This window comes from Malaya genurostris, chromosome 2 (genome assembly GCF_030247185.1).
Source record: "Malaya genurostris strain Urasoe2022 chromosome 2, Malgen_1.1, whole genome shotgun sequence".
Classification (NCBI taxonomy): domain Eukaryota; kingdom Metazoa; phylum Arthropoda; class Insecta; order Diptera; family Culicidae; genus Malaya; species Malaya genurostris.
In genome coordinates this window covers 290291733-290314703 of record NC_080571.1, presented here as the reverse complement: position 1 = coordinate 290314703, position 22971 = coordinate 290291733, and the positions used below count along the sequence as shown (strand labels likewise).

At 36.6% G+C, this 22971-nt stretch overlaps 1 protein-coding gene and 1 long non-coding RNA gene across 2 annotated transcripts in view; one reads left to right on the top strand and one right to left on the bottom strand.

The window, feature by feature from the left end:
- The first annotated feature begins 1427 nt into the window (after positions 1 to 1427).
- The window catches only part of LOC131430535 (carbohydrate sulfotransferase 5), a 59592-nt gene continuing 38048 nt past the window's right edge, over positions 1428 to 22971 (top strand). The window contains exons 1-2 of the mRNA XM_058595588.1: positions 1428 to 2287; positions 13406 to 14008. Of these exons, the coding sequence (XP_058451571.1) occupies positions 2088 to 2287; positions 13406 to 14008 (803 nt within the window). The 5' untranslated portion in view covers positions 1428 to 2087. The remainder of the gene's footprint in view (positions 2288 to 13405; positions 14009 to 22971) is intronic.
- Positions 13048 to 13491, bottom strand: LOC131430536 (uncharacterized). Its single transcript, XR_009229539.1, has 2 exons — positions 13287 to 13491; positions 13048 to 13231 (listed from the first exon to the last, which is right to left on the bottom strand). It is a non-coding gene; the product is annotated as an uncharacterized LOC131430536 (long non-coding RNA).

Here is a 22971-nt window from a genome sequence, read left to right as displayed (position 1 = left end):
GTCGTTTTGTACAACCTGATCAGGTCTCCTGGGTGAGAGCCCCACCAAGTTCCGGTTATTGTACGAAGGAAATTGATTCTCTGTAGGCATTTTCGTTTCAAATACCTAATGTGACATCCCCAGGTACCTTTGGAATCGAACCAGACCCCGAGATATTTAAATGTGAAAACCTGAGCTATGGTTTCACCCCCTAGTTGAAGCTGTAATTGCGCAGGTTCTCGCTTCCTTGAAAATACAACCAGCTCAGTTTTCTCCGTAGAGAACTCGATACCCATTTGAAAAGCCCATGTCGACAAGTTGTCGAGGGTATCTTGCAATGGTCCTTGGAGATCGGCAGCTTTGGGTCCTATAATAGACACAACACTGTCGTCGGCAAGTTGTCTTAGCGTGCAAGATGTGTTGATACATTCATCAATGTTATTTACGTAAAAGTTGTATAAAAGGGGGCTTAAGCATGAGCCCTGAGGAAGACCCATGTAACTGAATCGCTTTGTCGTCAAATCACCATGCTCAAAATGCATGTGTTTCTCGGACAATAGATTATATATAAACTCTTGTTTTGAAACAGATTTTTTGCGAACGAACATATAATGAACAAATGTTTTATGAGTCAAATTGGCTCGGTCCGTAAATGTGTTAAACATGTTCGTAGTTGCATGTGAATCCTATATGAACTATGATCATTAATGCTATATTATCAGAAAATGCAATAGCAAAAGCTGGTTTGTTAAGCAAGAAATGAAAAAAAAAATCAACCGTTCCACATACAAATTACCCGCATGTATCAGTCCCACGCAATACAATGAATGCAATCAGAATACTTTTCTTGATAATGGTCATACATTTCTTTTGTTGTGTTATGCGATGGGGGTCGGAGCGTGTGTTGAAGACGATAATGTAAAAACTATTTGGTAGTTCAGCGTGCATCAGCAAAATTCTCAATAGGCTGTTAACAATACTACCGTTTTTAAAATCTTACGTGACTAAATATGAGTTATTTTCATCAATAGTTATGGCAAAGATTTCGCCATGCGAAATTTACACACAGTTCATATGTGAGCCCGTATATCTGTTGTTACTGTGGTTGTATGAAATGCGCATGTAACTTTATACATACATTTTAGGAGCATTTATGCACCCATTTTTCACCAGACGACGTCAACGGGCTGTGCAATTTTTATTACTCTAACGTTGGGGAATCTAGACGTATTTTATTTATGATATTATGTGAATATTGTTCGTCATTTTTCATTTATTATTCGTCCCGCTAGCCAATTTAATCGTGTAGTCGCAATAATCGGTAGTTTCGGAAGTATCTTTTTGCTCGGGTTCCTTTTTCACCCGGCGGGCAAAAATGTTTTCCCCGCCCGTCAGTAGTAATTTGTTGACAGTTCTCGTTGTCAAACTGTTGCTGTCGTTCGCCGTGAGAGGATAGCATAAAATCGCGAAATTTGCGAAAATGAAAACATCGGAACCTGAAACAGCGATCAATTTGTTACCATCCGTCGCACTTTCAACATCGTTGTGAAACATTTGTGTACTCGTGCTTTAGAGCCGTGGCCATCGATTTTATTCTTTTCCTAATGGTGATACCGTGACAAAACAAAAGCCAGAATAAATTTCAAGTGGTAATGAGCAATAAATGTGTGATGGCAGAAAGGGGATGAAATTTCATTGGCCTAAGTTTAGATTCTATCTGAATGCAGAGATTGCTCCGAGACTCGGATGATTGTTACTACACTTGTGATGTGATGAATATGTGAATGGTACCGTGGAGAGCAATTGTGGGAGATTTCATCGTTTCGGTTTTGCCTAAATTTATCGTAATTATGCTCAGTTACGTAGGTTTCAGAAGTGTCTGGGATAACATTTGGAATACAAGGGCGTGTTACGTTTAGTCCGTTAATGGTAGTGGAAAAAAATGCGAAGCAAATGTTTCCTAGCTGATACCCATTTGGAAATTCCACCATCTGGCAGGTGTTGGTGTAAGCTAGAAAAGTAGAAATAAACCTCAAAAAACGCAAACCATCGCGCGGTGAAGTAAAAGTGCACTTGATTTTTCTTTGCGTGCTGTGCTGCTGGAGTGCATGGAGAAAGTGCTTGAACGAATACGGGAAACAATGTCACGCCGCATCAATCTAATCGGAGTGTGTGCCGTCAGTGGTCTCTGCATTTTGCTACTGTTTGCGAGCCACCGATTCACTTCGAACAGCTATGCGACCGAGTACTTCAAGCCTCGGGAACGGAACGCCAATCTGAGGCTACTGAATGCACATAAATACTATGGGTAAGTTGCCTGGCGATCGAGCTGGTTGATTACTCGTGGGTGGTCACTCAATTGACTGAAATCAATCTTGAAACCTTGTCTTATCTAGAGATAGAGAAGGATGACATACAGTAGGCAGGAAATTTATCGTCAAACTAGAAGCAAACGTTAGCGAAAGAGAACCAAGAAGAAAGCTACTTTCAGTAAAAACAATGTAAGCCGTAAACTGGGCCATTTACGAAAGTGTATGGCAATACATTGTCGCAGTAATCGTGTTTATACTTTGTATGGTTAATTAGACTTTGTTGCAAACAAGGTGATTTTAGGCGGATTTTTTTGTATTTAAAAATATTGAAATTGGAATCCTACATACTTTATTTTCAGAAATAAGTTCCTATTAGAAAATTTTACTGCAATCATGCTCGTAGTTGCATGTGAGTCCTATATGAACTATGATCATTAATGCTATGTTATCATAAAATGCAATAGCAAAAGCTGGTTTGTTAAACAATAAATGAAAAAAACCGTTCCACATACAAATTACCCGCATGTATCAGTCCCACGCAATACAATGCATACAATCAGGGTACTTTTCTTGATAATGGTCATACATTTCTTTTGTAGTGCTATGCGATGGTGCTCGGAGCGTGTGTTGAAGACGATAATGTAAAAGCGGTCTGGTTATACAGGGTGTGTCAGCAAAATTCTCAATAGGCTGTTAACAATACGATCGTCTTTAAAATCATACGTGACTAAATATGAGTTATTTTTCATCCCATCTAGTTATGGTGAAGATTCATATTAACGTTTATCTCCACAATATATTGGGAATAGCATTCCACATTTCAAAACATAATAATTTGAAAGCATAAATAGAAAACTACATGACATGAATTTTAGTATGAGAAATTTGCTTGAGGTAGATCAGCAATATTGACTAAATAAAATACAAAAGAAATGTTTCCATCGTCCTCAACTCCCTACGCCCCTGAAGAGTATGACTTTGTCATTTATTTGAAATCTGAAGGCAGTAGAGCAAGAACCCTACGATTCCCTTCTGCAACTACAAATAGAAGACTTCCCAATCGTTGGTGAGACGAAGAGTGCTCAGATGCGTTTCTAAAATCTGAACGAAGAATACCTCAGACTCATTGAAACACGGCCATACCAATGAGAAGTCGTTACGTTGGCAATGAGAGCAAGGAATACTCGAATCGAAGGTTATGCTGTAGCACTTCAGTTTTGCAACAATAATACTCATGGGTTGTACAGTATTAAATTCAACTTATTGAAGTTTAACCTCGCAAAAATATGTTTATTAAAATTGTTTAACAGTTTTCATGAGTAAAATATCTTTGACTCTTTATGATTGCAGGGTTGTTACGGTCGCGCGGATTTCGCGGTTTTCGCGGATTTCGCGATTTTCGCGGATTTGGCGCGGTTTCTGCTAAGATTTTGATGCTATGGCGCGGATTTAGCGCGAATTTCAGAAAACATCATTCCATAAAATTCTTTGCAAATTTTTGAAACTTGTGAGTTTTATGAAACCCTAAAAAATTAAAGATGGGCGAACGTTTCAGCAATTGGTCGAGATGGCCGAATTTTCCCTTGATAAAACTAAAATTTACTAGAAGGAGGTTCTAGCCAATGTTTTCTTCAGTGGACAAAATTTCGATTTTATGCTTTTCGATCTCGAGTGATACAAGTTGCTATTTCAACATTTTGCACCCAAGGATATTGATGTCAGATGGAAGATATCGTCTCAGTGATAATACATTCAATAATGCAAAGATTGCGATTTGCGATGCGATTCTTCAATAATATGGTAACAAATTTTGTGTATGATAAAAATCGAATTCTTAAAGCAAAATTTACACGACATGCTTACGAAGCGAAGTCTGACAATAAAAGAAACGAAGAAGTTCTGGGATTCTATTCGTGGTGATAAGAAAGTGTTCTAATAGTTAGTTGGTTCCACTATCCAACATTTTCAATTGTTCTTTCCGTTCTGGAATTTTTCCTGAAATATGGAAGAAATCATATGTGAACAAGGGTATAGTATCCAACTACTTTGGAATTGTTGCTTTGTGCGCTGTATCGAAGCTGTTTGAAATTATAGTTCTGGATTTTATAACACATAGTTGCTCTGACTACATGTCAGAGACTCAGCTTGGATCCATGCCAAAGCTTTCAACTTCCCCTGCTGCGTTCGACGAAATAAATCATCACATAACGATCTCCAAGTTAGGTAGACTGGGATTAAATGGATCATTTTTTAATTGGCTTCGATCATATCTAACTGGTAATGAAATGATAGTGAAAAAAGGAGCCTGTTCAACCTCACCAAGTGCTGTTACATCTGGAGTTTCTCAAGGAAGTCACCTTGGACCGTTCATAATTTTATTGTATCTCAACGATTTAAATTTTTCGATCAAGTGTATGAAACTATCGTTCGCTGATGACTTTCGTATTTCATATTTCAAAATGGTTTAAATGCCACTAAATGCTCCGTCGTCTCTTTTTGTAGCAAAAAGTCTGTATTCAAGTTCGACTATAATATGCCACAAACTGTTCTCGAAAGCGCATCGTCTGTTAAGGACCTGGGTGTTCTGGAAAGCAAGTTAAATTTTAAAGAGCACATAGAACTTTCAATTGTTACAATTTGACATTCGACGTCGTAGTTTTCCTATTTTTTTCTTCGGATTCCCTATGTTAGAACTAATTATGGATATAACGAGCTCATTGCTAGCATGTTCCGCATATTTAACAAATGTTTCAATTCTTTCGACTTTCATTTATCACGTAATGTTATCAAGAAATCGTTTCTTATGTTACTGTCTCATTAGATGTAGTTACTATAGAAGCACTAGATTTAAGCAAATGTATCATTTGGATGATTTTGATCTATTGATGCAAAAGATGAGGAGTTTTTATGCCTGCTGGAGAACAAATTTGACAGAAACTAATTCCAGTGGGCTTTTCCCTGATTCAAATAAAAGAAGAAAAGATGATTTCCTCCTCAGACATTCAGAGTGAAATCTGACAACAAAAGAAGGCGCTATTATAATTGCAACTGATACTAAAAAGAGTGAATCAGATCATCCTGATGTGGTCTACCTAAAAATTCTTCTTACCAAGAAGGAAATGTTTGCCGAGCAAAAAGATGTCGAAACAAAAAACAAATATCTTCGATGAAATGTGTAAGCATTTTTATTTTTACTGTAACATTTTCCGTACATCAGAGAGTATTAATTAAGGATCAAGAATAAACCAAGTTAGCTTGTGTATTACGTACAATTTATTCAGTACGTATGTTATAGATTAATATATGCAGTGCAACGAGTTTATTAAAGTGACTTGCAGGATTGAGTTTCAAACAATCTTTTTTAACAATAATTTATTCTCGAATGCATGTTAAGCCTGACATTTTGTATGATATATCAGTTTTAAACAATTTTTCACCAACGTTTGATGGAAAATTGCTTACATTTTATGAATATAGATTTTAATCCCTTAATAAAAAAAGTTGACAACACTGCTTCAAATCATTTGTATTAGATTGCGCTACACAAAATAAGCAAAACTAAATATTTTCTGTTACAAAAGTAGTAAAAATAAATAGTTTTACGACAACATGCCATTTCCATTGCCTTTCGCGTGTTAAATTAAAGGTTCCTATTTTACGGGTTTACTTATAAAAGCTACGGAAAAAAATTCTGCAAGAGGAAATCCATATAGGAATGTGTTTGTTGCTAATCAAATGTGTCAGTGGAAGTAAGCGTTAACTGAGACAATTTTTCTCGAGCAGTTTTAAGGAAAACCGAAGAGTCCTAGACTAAGACACTTTTCTTGAATTGCAATTTTAAGCAGAATGAACTGATTGGTTTATTTTTCAACCATATGGAAGATTTATTGATTAAAATCAGTAAAATAAGCGCCGGAATTTGTTTTTACGCACATATTGTTGACATTACTCATACGCTTGCAAAAAGTCTTGCTCCTTAACTAAGGGCATCGAAAAAGATGAAGAATAAAAATGAAATCGTTTTCATTGGGTTTCTCGAAGTAACGTGCTGTATGCGGACTTATTTATTGTGTTCATATGACAAACTTATGCAGATTTTTAAACTATATTTAAGTGAATTTTCAAGTACTGCGGAAAGTATCACCTGCATAAAAATAGTTGTCTAACGCTTCACTCGAATTTTAGTTTTCAACTTCGCGCGGATTTCGCGTGTTTTAGTGTTCGACTTCGCGCGGATTTCGCGCGTTTTGATTTTGAAATTTTTCGTAACAACCCTGTGATTGTCATCAGGCTAGTAGAAGTCAAATTTGACTGGTTCATGAAGTCTCTTTGTCATTACCGATCTTCTGTGTGTCAAGTTGGTGATTATAGAAAACTAGTGGTCCCGATTTGGCAGAAATTGTATAGTCTATGAGATTGTTCTAATTTTTATTATTTTTTTGCATTTAATGTTGAAAACCAACTTTTTATTATTGGTTCCATCTTATCGCATGGTCGAAGCTTAAAAAGAATCCTAAATCTCATACCTACCCAAAACTCCGGAAAGGATGAACATTTCTTTTTTTCCTTATCTTTTTGTCCTTTCTCTAAAGAAAGTTAATAGAATTGGTGGAGAAACCGACTTTTGATCCGAACTCCGAAGACCCATAGTGTTATATACTTTTCACGTTTTGCCTTTCTCATATAGAAAGGTTATGCAATCACTTGAAAAACCGACTAGTAAAAATTGGTCTGGAGGGCCAAGTGTCATATACCATTCGACTCAGTTCATCGAGCTGAATTTTATCCGGATCCGACTCCCGGTTACGGAGTTATACGGTAAAGTGTGTTCAATATTGTACACCGTCACTTAAACCGGCGAAACACATTTTCTGAACTGGACCCATAACCGTTATTCCCTCCCCTACTGCATATTTTCGGATACAACAAAAATTTAAATCGTCGTTTAGAATAAAAACTAGTAGAATTTGTACGCATTGTTAATTGGTGGTACGTACGAACCGACTTAGATTATACCGGTTCTCGGGTTCCGGTGCTGGAAGTACATATCATAGTGAATCCACTTCGTTTTCAAATGGATGGCCTAACCGATTAGAGAACTGTTTCATTCTCTATGTTATAGGTGGATTAAAACAGGATTTTTTTCTGTTCGCTTACTTTTCTCGACGATGGTTCTGTAGATATCATCGTATAAGTGACGCAACCGACAAATAGCACTATTTTCTATCTGCACATTTTTATCAGATTTCACAATGATAAAGTATAACTTTCAATACATTTGGTTTGAGGAATGTTGCCGAATATAGGATGTAAGCGCCTTTGTTATCTACCCGAATCAATCTGAATACAGCAACTGCAAATGAATCCAAGACTGCGATCAACAATGAAAACAAGGAAACGGAAACCACTCACAATTCCAACGATGTAGCAATGGGTGATATGAGCAACGGACAAAATGACGTCCAATCTTCGCTAGAAGGAAATGGAAGCTCCTCTCCCCCTAGAAGAAGGGTGACAACGAGATCCAACAATAAAAAAATAATTTTATGTAACAAAAACATGGGTAAATCGGCCACGTAAAGCTATACGCAAATCGGCCTGATAAAAAAATAGGAATAATAGATTAGAATCATTAAAAGTTGGAAATAGTCAATGGAAAAGATGATTCTAATATTTCAATTCAAATGCCAAACTTTTAGCATTCGGAATTCCTGACACGATTTGTCTCAAATTGACCCAATCCCGAACAAAACTCATCCATCAGTATAGAATCTGCTGCAGATGTAAGCCATCCTGAAAATGTCAGACCTCTCCCCAAGACGAGTATGCGAACTGATGATTCGGAGGAGTGTCAAGGTGGTAAATCGCGAATTGATCCAAAATTTTACAATTACACGTAGCATTGGAGGAGTATAAAAATGAAACCAAGCGAATGCTGGTGGACGAAAGGTAGGAGTGAAGCTGAAAAAGTTCACTAATGCTGCTACAACTAAGTTAAAAATAGTTAAAAAAGCTCAAAAACGAAGAAGAGGAGTTTTTCCACGTACCTACATTATAAAAAACGTTGCATACTAACTTTTGTTTAACTAATGAAAACGTTTTTTGATACATTTGATTTGGCCGATTTTTTTCTCCGCATTTGAATGTTAATAACTATTTTCCTAATAATCTTCATGACAGAGCAAAAAAATACCGAGGCCATAACCGTTCCAGTCGATTGTAGTGCTTTCGGGCGCTTTGGACGAGGTTCACCAGTTGCTGTCCACTCTGATGATGATCGTTTTGATTTCGGAGTGAAGTGATGAATCCATGTTTCATCCATTGTCACAAATCGACGCAAATACGTTGATATCTTTACGATGTCAGCTAAGTCACGCAATTTCACTTTCCGATCATTCGAAACGATTTCGTGGATTTTTTATATTTTCTGGTGTTTCTGCCTAATTCGGACGTCCACTGCGTTCTGCATCATCGGTGTCTCTACGACCCGATTTGAAGTCATCAAACCAACGTTTCATTGTTGTTTTTGATGGAGCGGAGTCTTTATAACACTTTTAAAGCTATTGTTCGCTTACACGGTATTTTTTCCCATCAAGAAGCAGTGTAAAAGTAAAATACGAAATTGATTTTTTTATGTTGTTGATTTCCGTCTTGAGTGCGTTGCTAGTTGCTGTAGATGCACCTTGTTGTACATTGGTTGCAGTTGCTGGTTGGTTGCAGGGTAAGTTGTTAACTGCAGCTGGTGTACTTTGTTCTATAGGGGATACGTTGGATGGTTTCGTTAAAGGTTTTTCATTGTTGTTGGTTATTGTGTTACAGGTGTGCTGGGGTTGCTTGGAGTTGGTGTGAAGGACTTTGGTGTAGTTGTCTCCTTGTCCAGTTTATCACATGGCTTACCGTAGTAAACAGCTTTTTGGCAATATTGACATGTGGCCATCTGATTGTCATAGGTAAAAAGTGATTCTGCACGGGATTTTTGTATCCTAACCGAAAGTCACATAAGAAGGTATAGGCCTCTTCAAGTGCATGCGTAACAAACGTACACCATTTAGAATACCGGGGAAAAAGTTCTTCCACTTTTCTTTTCCGCTTTTCGTATTGGGACATAGTTTTGCGAATATAAGAATCGATGACACTTGAGGGAAGATCATGCACACGCACTTCTACATCACTATCTTCCATATATACTGGAATGTTGTACTTAATGTTTTCGTGCTCCACATAGTGCACATTGTTATTGTCTTTTGCGAATTGAATTGCATCCAACTCTTTATAGAACTGGATGTAAACAACATTATTGGTCTTATTGCATTGAAGTAAATGCACACGTTTAATGTCAAGATGCATTTGCTCTTTAAGCAAACCTTCAAGTTCTCGTATCGAAGGTCGAATTTTGCACTACCTGAAGTCAACAATAATCGTATTCTTTTGTAGAGGCGGTAGCTTTTGTTCGTTTGGTTCACTCATTTTCGAGGTCGTTCTATTGTTCACTACACAATACTGTACTTGGTTTCCTCCGTCCCGAACATAAGCGGTTTTGTTTTATCGACTAACTTGGATGAGATGTGAAAGCGAACTTCGAAATTGATTTTGATCCATTGTTCTGAAAATAACAAAAGTAGCGTCACTCTTGGCACAATAACTCAATTTTAACAGCTGTATTTTAAAGGTAAGTATTAACTGAAAAAAGGTGACTGCAATAACACTAGCATCATCTCTGTGTTAGAACCGGAACTTTTCAGCTCTTGTGTTATACTGAAAAATCTAATGAAGATACAAAAATTCGTCCAAGATATAAAATGTGCGTCTTTTACATAGCCCTAATAAAAATGATTGCATAAAAACCAACTAATTGTTTATTTAAAAAAAAAGATAAAAGTTAAAATACAAATAAAATAATTGCAAACTTGGGCCGGAAGCGGCGGCTTCTTGCATACAAACCTGTAACCGCCTCGTTTGCCCGGTCTACTCAAAGCTAGGTTTCTTTGCTTTAGTTAGGTTAGGTTAGCGAGGTCGGACAGCACACGAATCAAATCGATGTGGCGAAGCCGCATTAGATATTTTTTTATTTAGTAAACGGAAAATACCACATAGTTTTGCTTGGTAGATACCTATGGAATTGCTTTGATGATAAGTGGATAATAGTCAACAAGTTTCTTTGGGAACTCCGTTCTGAGGTTCATGAACCAATCTTTATTCAAGAAGTACAATTGTAGGTCAACAAAACGGGCATTAACGTTATCATCTTTAATTTGTCTTTATTTTAAATCAATTCCCATTACGATTTTAAGACAATTGCAGGAATCGGCGAAACGACCCTTTCGGCGAAATGGCTTTCGGCGAAATGACACTCGGCGAAGTGGTCCATTCGGCGAAATGACCCTTTCGGCGAAACGGCTTTCGGCGACATGACCCTGATCCACTTATTCCTTAACATTTCGACTTACAAAGCCGGTATTATCAAATGGCTTTATCTTTGTTAGTACTGAACCGATTTGGATAATTCTGGTAGCAATGGATTTTTTGAAGTCTTTAGACTAATACTGACTTGGATTTGAGTATTGATCAATTTTGAAAATTGAATCAAATACTGTAAAACCTATGCGTTGTTGAGAAACTTAACATCTATCTCGATACCCTACGTTTTTCTAATACTAAATTTTTCACTTTGACACTAGCGATAAGCTATCAGATTTTTAGTCGAATTTTGACTTCAAAGGAGTCAAATATTTCCACAAAATGACATGTAATGCAGTCAATTTCTCCATTTGATTATATAATTTGTAATTTTTTTCGCAATGGCTCTCTACTACTGACTAACTACCTAGAACTGAGCTAGTTTCTTAGCGAAGTATTCAAAAAATAAAAAAAATGGAGCCATAAATTTAAAATTACCTTAACTGATTAGCATCTAATAAGCAATAAACTATTCACTGGGTTTCTTGTTGATAATTCTGAGCAGTGTTTGACCATGTTTAAACGTAACAAACCGGAATTTTTACGTCGATTTGTGACAATGGATGAAACATGAATGCATCACTTCACTCCGGAATCAAAACGATCGTTATCTGAGAGGACAGTAACTGGTGAACCTCGCCCAAAGCGCCCGAAAGCACTACAATCGGCTGAAAAGGTTATAGGCTAATATTTATCGACTATCTCGAAAAAGAAATACTTCTAACAGTGAATATTATATAGCGTTATTGAAGCATTTGAAGGCTGAAATTTAAAAGAAACGACCGCATATGGCGAAGAAAATAAATTTGTTTCTTCAAGACAACGCACCGTGTCACAAATCAAGCAAAACGATGGCAAAACTACATGAAATGAATTTTGAAGTGCTCTCACATCCAGCGTATACGCCAGATTTGGCTCCCAGCGACTACTGGCTGTTCGCAGACCTGAAAAAAATGCTCGCCCGTAAGAAATTTCGCAAGAATGAAGAGGTTATCGTTGAAACTGAGGCCTATTTTGAGGCAAAAGATAAATCTTTTTACAAAAGTGATATTGTTAGTGTTAGAGCGGTGCTGGAATGATTACGTTGCTTTTGATGGTGATTACGTTGATGAATGAAGTTAATTTTGAACCAAAAAAATCGTGTTCTCTTTTCAGCTTATATACTATGTTAGTATTTGATTGAACAATATTCTCAGATCAATTTATGATTAGTCGATGAATTGTTAGTTTATCTTCAAAAGGCATGTAAATGTTACCACTTTCTTTCTATATCCACTGAATAAATCAACATAAAAAGAGTTTCGCCCTTTTTCGATTTGTTTACTTTTATGCTTCCTGTGTGAATTATAAAGATACGCCCTTGCGCATTTTTCATGAAATTGGCTGGTTTTCGCGACTAAGACAAATCTGCGAGTAATTTTATTGTCACCTTTACCACAGACTAACAGACATGACAGTATGAGTAAATTCTTTTAAAAATAATTTTTCGTGATGCACTAGTTCCACCTATATTGTACTGCGCGAACTATTTACTATCTGTACATCCCTTGTGTTATGTAAAAGTTTTTTTACTAGTTGGTTTCCCCTCGTTTGTCAACACCGATCAGCTGCTTGCAGGGATGCCTGATTTCATCAACATATTTGAGAATGAATCGACACAATAAATTATTGGATTACGTTGATAATACATTTAACTTTTTCGCGAAGATAACCATTTATTTGACTCAACGTTGTTCATAAAGACAATTTTTTATTGTGTTGGTAGTTTTCACCCGAAATTAAGTGGCGGCACACCAGAAGTAAGTAAATATTGTAACAAAACGGGTTCGATTTTGTATTCCGTTGGAGGATGAGAAGTAGGCACAATTATGTATATAGTTTTGGCAATATGTATTAAATCTGTATCCTGCATGAAATTCGCATGGACGTAAACAAATCAATACAATACAGGTAATTCTGTATGTATGGCAACTCTGTTGGTAAATGAAAAAATAAACACAGTCTAGATGACAGACAGGATGTTTTTGATAGGGTAGCGTGGCGCCATCATGACACATGTGAGTACTGTCCCAAATAAAGGAATATTCGAAATGACCGTTAAAATGATTGAAGAATCTAATTTGAGTGTCCTGTCTGTTAGTCTGTGCCTTTACTATTTCTAGTAGTAAAAGGTTCGGAAACCATCTAAAATATAGAGACAAATATAGTTTCGCCCTTCCTTACTAGAAATTGAAGTATCGCCCTGTTTGTTGGCATGGAACACGGAGGGTGAAACTTACGTAAACAAATGGAATGACAGTTTCGCCATTTATAGTTCTTTGTATTACTAAGATCGAGATTTTTGTAGAATACGAATTTTTAGACAAAATTGTAGGATTTTGAAGCATTTATTGGTAGGAGAGAGAAACTCGATTTGTTTACTTTTGTAAGATTCGTCCTTCTTTGAAAAACAGCTGATATATTGTTTAATGACGTAAATGTACCTATAAGAAAAAAATAATCAATCGATAATTTGTGCAGATTTGGTGATTTTGTTACCGATCTGAATGTTTTACCAGTCTTTGGATTGCATTTTCGTGGATCGCCTGATAAGATACCAGATATTTTGAGAAGTCATTGTGTTCGTATTGTAATCATAATTCATTTTTATTTTACAGCACTAAAATCTTCAACCCGGGCTCATCGTACGATACAAATCCAGCCATACCGACGCCTCAAAACTCAACCGTCACTATCGAGGACATTCTAACTTATCAGCGTTCACGTATAGCCGATGAAATGCTTGAATTCCAGTATCCCAATGAGTTGTACAACAGTGGGCCCAGTAAACTGTCCGATTTAACTCCCGAAACGAGTGGGCAACCGATACGTAGTATTATCCTGACCACGTGGCGTTCCGGTTCCACCTTTCTGGGGGACATCCTGAACGCACTGCCGGGGAACTACTACCATTACGAACCGTTGCTGGACTTCGATATCGTCCAGATCCGGGGTCCACCAAACGACCGGATCGCTGTCCACAATCTGAAGCAACTGCTCAAGTGCGATTACAACGAGATGGAGAGTTATCTCGAGTTTGGCAAGACGCACAACTTTTTGTTCAGTCACAACACCCGCCTCTGGCGACACTGCCGATTGTTTCCACAGTTCTGCTACGAGACAAAGTTCCTTGGTCCGTTTTGCAAGCTGTTTCCACTGCAAAGTATGAAAGTGGTGCGCCTTAGGGCTTCGCTCGTTACGCCACTGCTGGAGGACGAAAGGTAAGTGGCACACGTAGTATGTAGGTATTTATTTATTTCTGCCTGTTTTTTTTTGGCTCCAGCTACCGGCACATGCCGAATCGATACACTTTGGTAATGGGTGTTTTTTTTTCGTGGGAAATGTTTTTATAGGTCACACAAGGTTTACTTATGCCTTGCTATAAATTGGATATGACATGAGAAATGTCCGGCGTGAGACTTTATGTAATCTTGCTAAAAAGGGGTCGCTAAAAAAAGCACTAAATGTTCATTATCTGATTAGACATTAAACGCCGGTGTAGGACGAGTACTGCAGTGTCAAGATGAATCTAGCGCTAGGGAACTGCAGTTACAATGGTGATCGAGTATATATCTAGTTTTGGTTTTTCATGTAACAGATATTGAACAAATGGTTCAAATTAATTCGACCAGACGTCAAACTGCCGTTTTTTATGGAACTTTTATGTACCCAGAAAGTGTACGGTTCTCAGTTGTAAAGTCGGTTCGTTTCACATTTCAGCTGATTCGATAAATAATAGTTCATAGCTCCGGGTTGAACCACCGTTCCTATGCACAATTGTCGCAAGTGCTATGCAGTGCTTTCTAGTGCATGCGGCGAAAAACTGCGATTTTCACATTCATAACTACAGAAATCACCGACCGATAACATAAAGCGGTGCATACGTTCCACTGCAGTTTTGTTTTTCTACTGGCTATTCGTTCGTTGCCTGCATGCCTGCCGTTCGTCTTCATTTGCGCAGATTTTTTATTTCTCTGTGCTGCGATAGGATCCGGAATTAATTGCGTCTGGTCTTTTTTTCCTGGTATTGCCGCATAAGGCAGTGGGTCAACAAGAAAAACGGAGCACAGTGTTTCAATTAATAATTCATAACTTTCTCTTCTAGTTGAAAGAACTAAAAGAAAGTACAGTCGGTAAGCAAAAACACGATTTCTTGTATTAACAATGTGTCCTTGCTAAGAGTAACTGCAATCGTGAGTTAAAACTTAATCCAACTTTCGATTGGCGTTGTTTTATGACGATTAAAAGTGATGGTAGATGAACGGTCAAACAAAGAGCGAGGATAAACATTTGCAATGATTCATTGCACCTGCATTGAAAGTCATGAGAAAAGTAAATTACACATTTCTCACTCTGTCGCCTTGTGTTTCTTCAATTTTAACATCGTTTGTGAACCATAAAATGGCGTCATTGCCGGATTGATGTGAATACGAATAAAACTGAAACGCATTCCACTCTCACTGTAAATTTGTTCATTTCTATGGAAAACCCTTAATCCTTTTTTACTAAAATTGGAACTCAACTTCCGCTACTTCCTGAACTGGATTCTGGACCCGGTATAACCGAATCAAGTTTGTACCGACCTCAACTAACAAGACCTATGATGAATTTCGCACAAAATCGTATTCGAATTTGGCAACTTACCCAAGTAACAATTTTTATTACGCTAGCTTATTTGTGACTAGTATGCAATCAGAAATTTGAGTGATTGTTACTAACATCTAACCACTTGCGTGACTCAAAAACCGCTGTTTCTATTAGTTACTAGGTCGGCTTAAAATAAAGTTGTCGTTACGTTGTAGTGCCATACTGAAGTGCAGCTACCAGCTGATAACTTTGGTGGTAAGATACTTTTGGCATTAAAAATGCCTTACTCGTCACTATACGGGGCCGAGGGTAAATTAAACGTTTCGAAACTAGCCGCGTAACCTTTTTTCGTCATAATTTTGAACGTTAATAACTCAGTCATTTGTTGATGGATTGATATAATTTAACAACCAATCGATTCGGAAACTTTTAACTTAAACATGTATGGCAACGTCGTTTCAGTATTTAAATACAATACTATTGAAAAAATGGTTAGAATTGACCTATGTTTTCATCCACCAATCCCAGTTGAACAAATTGACGTCATTTTCTTGTTCGGCATAGAAGGCTTTGCGTCATGCATAAAAACACCACATCATTCTGCGTAGTTCGAAGCAGAATCTATAAATATACCTATAATCTCTACACTGTACGAGGCTTGGGTATCAATTTAAAAAAATGCAAAAATAACACCGTAACATTTTTCTGCCATAATTTTGAACGCTTAGAACTCAGTCATTTGTTGATGAATTTATATAATTTAACTACCAATCGATTCGAAAACATTTAACTTAAACTTATGCGGTAACGTCATTTAAGTATTTCAATTGCATACCATTGAAAGATTGGATTGAATTGACCTACGTTTTCACGAACCAATGACAGTCTCAGTGAATGATGTCAAACTCTCGTCCGATTTGCGCAGTATGAACTATAGCACAAAAGGGAATCTATAAACATATGCCCGAATACATTTCTGCTTTAGTTTACCCATGGCTTATCTTGATAATTTGAAGCGCTTGTTTCTCTGAGATTTATCGATAAATTTTCCTCATTTAAAATTCATGGAAATGGAAATAAATTCAGTATAAAGTGTTACGATGATAATCATAGATATTTATTTTTCATTAAATGTGACTAAATACAAAGAACTATCTCTCAGCATAATCCCTCAGACCCTATTAATAAACCAAACAATAATCGTGTAACCTAATTGAATAGTTAGAAAATGATTTAGTCGTAGAAAGCATAATATTTTGGTCTAACCTTGCTTCCAAGGATCTTATAGAAGGGATCCAGACAGTGTAGCAAAAATAATGCAATACAAATCGATATGTAGTATCGATTTGAACAAGCTGTTGTCCCACCAAGAATAAAACGCTTCAAAAGATATATAGAATGATCAGATGCAATAAAATACAGTATTAGAGATAAACTCAAGACAGGCTGATCTGCGATTTTACATGTATCATTTAAATCCTTACTAAACTCGGGTTACCGCCAGTTTCAGTTAAATTATCATTTACATCAAAACAACAAGTGTCTTATCACTACATGCGTTGTAACAATGATAATGTTCGTTCATGTATTCATAAAATCAAGTTACAATATGAACAAAATTAAGGAATTAAATTGGTTCCTTAATATGCAAAAGTGAAAATCAATTAAAGTAACAAAATATGTTCTGCGGACTGTGTCACATATTTTCTTCTTTATTGCTGCCATTCTATTTTCAGACGCTTTCCAAAGATTCTCAACGCTTTTTAACGAAGGATCATTAAAATTACACTATTATTGAGTTTATTATTGAGTTTATTGGTAAAATTTTTCAAATGCACATTTTTCGATCAAAATATTTAAACTCTTCTCTAATCGCTGTTTATAAAATGATTGAGTTTGTACGTTCTCTGTCTTGAAAATTATTATGATATAAAATCGTTTCATTTGTCCAGATTTATATCTTGAGGTTGTTTGAATCCAAAATTGATCTTTCAAGTAACTTTGAAATCATCATAATTGACTTTCATTTAAAGGATATTTTCCAAAAATTTTCAAATGTAAAAATTTGTTGAGGGCATCAAAATAGAGTAGAATCAATTGTCCTGAAAGAATCAAATTGTCATATTTTTCATTCTTTAAAAATGTAAACACTAAAAGTAGAGCAAGTTAGTAATTTGTGATTTTTCGTGCATCTTTATTTTTGTATTTATTATGGGTACCTAAGAATTATATCATTTTAATGTAATCGTGATCGGTCGTGTCTTGCATACAACCCTCTTATTTTTTTCCATTACGGCATGGAACACTTACACTCTTGTTGTGATGCTGCCGGAACTGCTCCTGCTGATTCCACCGAATTTATATGCTCAGTGCAACCAGTTTATCAAAGACGCGTTCACAATTTAATTTATAACATTTTTTATCAATGATCAATATTTCGTCGATGTTTGATGGAAAATTGCATACATTTTTTGTTTTTGATTTGTTATTACATATTAGAAAGTTTAGCTACACTACTTCAGTGCATCTGTATTGGATTGCGATAAACAAAATAAACAAAAATGAACATGTTTTGAGAAAGAGCAGTTTTCCAAAAAATAAAGAGTATATATTGCCTTTGGCTTGTTCGAACAAAGGTTTCTATGTCCCTGGAATTTTGATGAAAGGTATGTAAATCTTCATTTTGAAGCAAAATCTGCAAGAGAAAATCCATATAGAAATGTATTAGTTGCTGATGGAATGTGTGGTAGTGCAAGGAAACTGAACCAAATTATTTTTCACCAGCAGTTTTCAGCAAAATGGAAAAGGTTTCGTTCGAAGTTTCTACTTTTTCTGAATTGCCAATCTAAACGAAAAACGACTGATTTGTTTCATTTTCAACTATATGATAATTTTATCTGATCAAATCCGAAAAAAAAGACGATGGAACTTGTTTTTTTTTACGCACACATTATCGACATTACCTATACACTTGCAAGGTGTCTTTCCCATTATGACAACCTGAAGAATTGAGAAGTTTACAATCTTAACACCGCAAATGTACTGAATGAAATCTTCGAATCATTGAAAAGTTTCTCTAAGATTTGAAAACAAAAGCTGTTTCTGAACTGGTTCATGCTCACTATTAGCACAGATAACAGACATCCAAGTAAAGACTGTCCCAGAAAGTATGGGCGCAACCAAAAACCGCTGCCATTTCGCAATGGTTCAGAATCTTTCAATATTTATGGCTGCGTCCTGTTGTTTACACTCTTCTCTAACCACTTGTGCAGTTGTTTATTCGTTTTCATTAGTTTGTTTCGCAATGCGTGGATTTTCAGCAGAACAACGTCGAAAAATTGTGTACAAATGGTGCACAGAACGCGGACTGTCACTGAGAAAGATAGCAAAAATGGAAGGAGCAAGTGAAAAATCCGTGCGAAATGCAATCAGGAAGTTCGGCGAGGATAACACCTTTGAGCATAAACCGAAAACGGGTCGAATAGAAGGTCCTGCTAACCCTCAGTTGGATAAACGTATACTGAAGGCGTTCGAGCAAAAGAAGGAGGTTTCAGTTCGGGATGTGGCCAAAAAAGTGCTAAAGAACGTTTGAATCTTTGAACCTATAAGAAGCAGAAACAACCAAAATGTAGTCCGAAACAAGAAACATCGATCAGGCCGAGGGTTCGAAAGCTGTACAATACGATTCTTGCTGGAAATTTGAACTGCATAATCATGGACAACGAACCCTCGATTACAAATCCTTGCCGGGACCACAATATTATACGGTGCGAGAAGGTCAAGTGTTAAACCAGTCCGAGACATCGATTGAAGTCGAAAAATTTGGTAAGAAAGCTATGGTCTGGCAAGCAATTTGTAGCTACGGTAAGATTTCGAAACCCTTAATCACCACTGCTTCAATGAACAGCGAAATATACAGGAATACAGGAATGTTTACAAAAACGAACTCTGCCCATGATTCGAAGCCACAAGCCACATCCTGTTGTCTTCTGGCTAGATCTTGCTTCTTGCCACTACTCGAAATCAACGGTAGAATGGAATACTACCGAAAATGTCACTTTCGTCCCAAAAGACATGAATCCACCAAATTGCCCACAACTTCGACCAATTGAGGAATTTTGGACATTAACGAAGGCACATCTTAGGAAACATGTCTCGGCAGCCGAAACCATACAACAGTTCGAAAAAGATTGGAAAAAAGTGTCAAAACTTGTCGCCAAGAAGTCTGTACGGAATTTAATGAGGAACGTTCGCAAGAAGGTGCGCCAGCTAGTCTACAATGGCTAAGTAGCAAATGTTGAGAATAATATTCTGTTGTTGTAGTCTAATATTATCAGTATATCGAATAAAATTTGAATATCTAACACTTGTGAATTATTTACAGCGAAATCAAAGTGCGTTCATACTTTCTGGGACAGTCTTTAGCTTCAGATAATTGGTTCCATTACGAGGCTTGCTGTGATCGATGCAACTTATGGAAATGTCTGAGAATACTGCACATGGTCGATTTAGTGAATTTCTACGGTTTCACGATTTTTTTAGCCTGACCACGTTAGATTTTCGATGTGGATTTTCAAATAAATCGTAACGAAATTCTCACATTTTATAATAAACTACTGTAAAATTCTTCTAGATCCGACAATTACAATTACAGTGAAATAAACAGATATTAAATGTCTCAGTCTTCAAGCTTCGATGTCAATAGCGTGAATAAGTTCATTAATGGGAAGGAAATTCGAAGAATTTCGATAGATGAATCAAGATGTTTTCCATGAGATTCGCATCGCAATCGTTAAAAAGCTTAGTTTCTTTTATTTCTATAATAGTAGTTTAATTCTTTTGGTCATTTGCCTATCATTGCGGAAAAACTTTCCGATTCTGCTTTTCTCTACAACTCTACAAATTACTTACCGTAAAGTGAAGATCTGATAATGAATATGAATTCAACGGTTGCATCTCGAATCTCAGATCTTTTACTCGTTCCAATCACCAACTTCTCGACCCCAATCGAAGAAACAGATTGTACTTTCGTTAAGAAGGTGAAACGTATTTTTTTCTTTTAATACTCTTACCTGAAAAACATGGATTACGATACAGTCAGCAATGGTAGCTGAAATTAAAATCTCATGTCGGAAACTGTCGATTTAGGACGATCAATCCTTAGTATCTGTTTTTAAATAATTAATAAGGGTCAACTTCTAGCATGGTAGAACTGTCTTTCATTGCAAACCTGAGCAAGTTGTGTTTATATTGTAGAAATTTTCAATGCTGATGAGGAAAAAAGTTTTCAATATTCTAATATGTTTCGGCATTTCAAATACTAATATGTTTCGGAATTTTAAATATCATATACTGTGACCAATTTTTGTTTGGAGATGATCAATCCATTTCTTTCTGGCCTATATTTCCGTAGGACACCTACGTTCGCGACCTAGAAACTACTTGCGACTGACAATCAAAGATTCATTTGACTGTACCTTGACATCCAATACAAAAGCCAAGTACCTACCATAGACCGTTGTCACCATCATGCGCCACACAGTGGATCGCATCGGAACCGGTTCTTCAACAGCTAACCAGTTCTTCGTGATGAGCATTAGCAAATCTCCGGCTCGTTTCAGTCTAATATGTACGATATCAACAATAGCAGGGTTCGACACCTTCACGGTTGAGCTCGAATGCTAATTATCATCAGACGAGATCGACGACAGGTTGGCAGATGTTGCCGAAACGTGTTGTTAAATGCAGTTGCCGGCCGCCCGGCATAAATTAGTTTTGTTTAATATTACTATTATTCGCACTGTAATGACAGCTGTTGGAAGCAAACGATTGTTTATGGGAAAAATCAAACTATAGTATATCACGATCGCTCAAACCGGGGCAATTTTCAAACTACACTTGCTTCAGTATCGTTGATCATTTGTATTTTTCTAACATCTTGTTTTAATCAAACCTAAATTCCAAACAGTTTTGAATTGTACACGTGTTGAGATACCGCATGTGGTCTAAGACTTCAACGTCCTCCAAAAGTTCTAAAAGCTATACTTACAAATCATTGTTAAATATCCAAGCAATTGGAAGCACATCGTTTCCGACAGTCTCTAGTAGGTAAATAATTATAGGGAATCATACGAGATGCGGAATTTGGACACGCGATCGTTTTGCTAGCTGTCGGATCTATATGATGTTCGCTATCAGCTCAGAATAATCCAAGTCATTTGAAAGAATGTGGAAAATTAACTGTAGATCAGTTTTTCGTTAGTTTATTTGTCACGTCAACCGGCTTCTTAACTAAAGTCGACGATTTATTGTTCACGGAAGTCGACCATTATAACATCAATAACAAGTATTTCAAATGTAACGGGAGCCATGTGAAGAACCAATGCAAGCTCATTCCCATCATATGCAACAATAGCAATGTGAAGGTTGAACCAAATGATTGTTTCAGCATGTAAATCAATTCATTCGAATCTGCTGGCTCGTCTCCAAAACAATCAGCACTCTGTTTGTTTCATTCAATTCTGCCATCTCATTAGCAACCAACAACGATGCATGACACTGATGAATATTTCAGCATGTTGTAGCCACACATTTCGTTATTTTACACTTGGTGGTCTTGTTAGCTATCTCGGTTATTTTTTTTCACTCAATACCTTGAATGTTTTGTGCTGAATAATAGTTGTATACATTCAAAATTGGTGTATAACATCGTTTGCAAAAAAAAAACATTTGAAATATCAATGATCAATGTTGTAACTTTTAATGCACGACTAATATATGTTTAAAAGATAAGTGAAAATAAAAAAATGCATGGTTTCACTTTTCATTGCGTGCTCCAAACATGAGCATGAAGGTTGATTTGGAATTATAAAATATTGTTCAGCTCGTACAGTCGAGTACGAAAACGCTTCGGACGCATCGGAACTGGCGCCAAGATAGGTAACAACTCCGGGTAGTTGAGTGGATTCACCTCTTCTGGTACAACATGGACTCCATTCGCTTTATACCATTCCAAAATATATTTGGCGTAGTAACGAGATGCTAAATCAAGCCAAAATGGCGAGGGAGCGTCATGGCTGCGTAGGAATACTAACAATCGCTTCTTTTGGCATTAGATCAATTCCAGAAATGCTTAGCAGATCATCAGACTCGACCTTCTCCGATTTGGATGAAACTTTGCACATGACTTTAGTATGGCAAATCATAAGTTTTGAACCGATGGAGAGGCCAATCAGACTCATGACTGAATTTTAAAAAGGGCGTATGTATTTTTGCATTTCACAAAATTTGCCTTTTTCAAATCGTTGTAAATCGGAAACCGTTAATTGTACAAAACTGGCGTTCAGGAAGAAGTTGTAGGTAATCGATTGGGCACTCTGAAAAATATACACTGAAAAAAAATTTTGATTTTTTTTCTCAATAATAACAAAATAATCCGAAAAAGTTTTTAGTTTTTTTTCATCATTTTTATTTTAAAGCTGTTATTCAAACCTACAGATTGATGGCTATCCCATTCGTGCCTTTTGAAAAATGAAGAAGTTACAGCTGAAACAATTTACAGATATATTGGCCCTTATTACCGTTCTCACTTCCACTT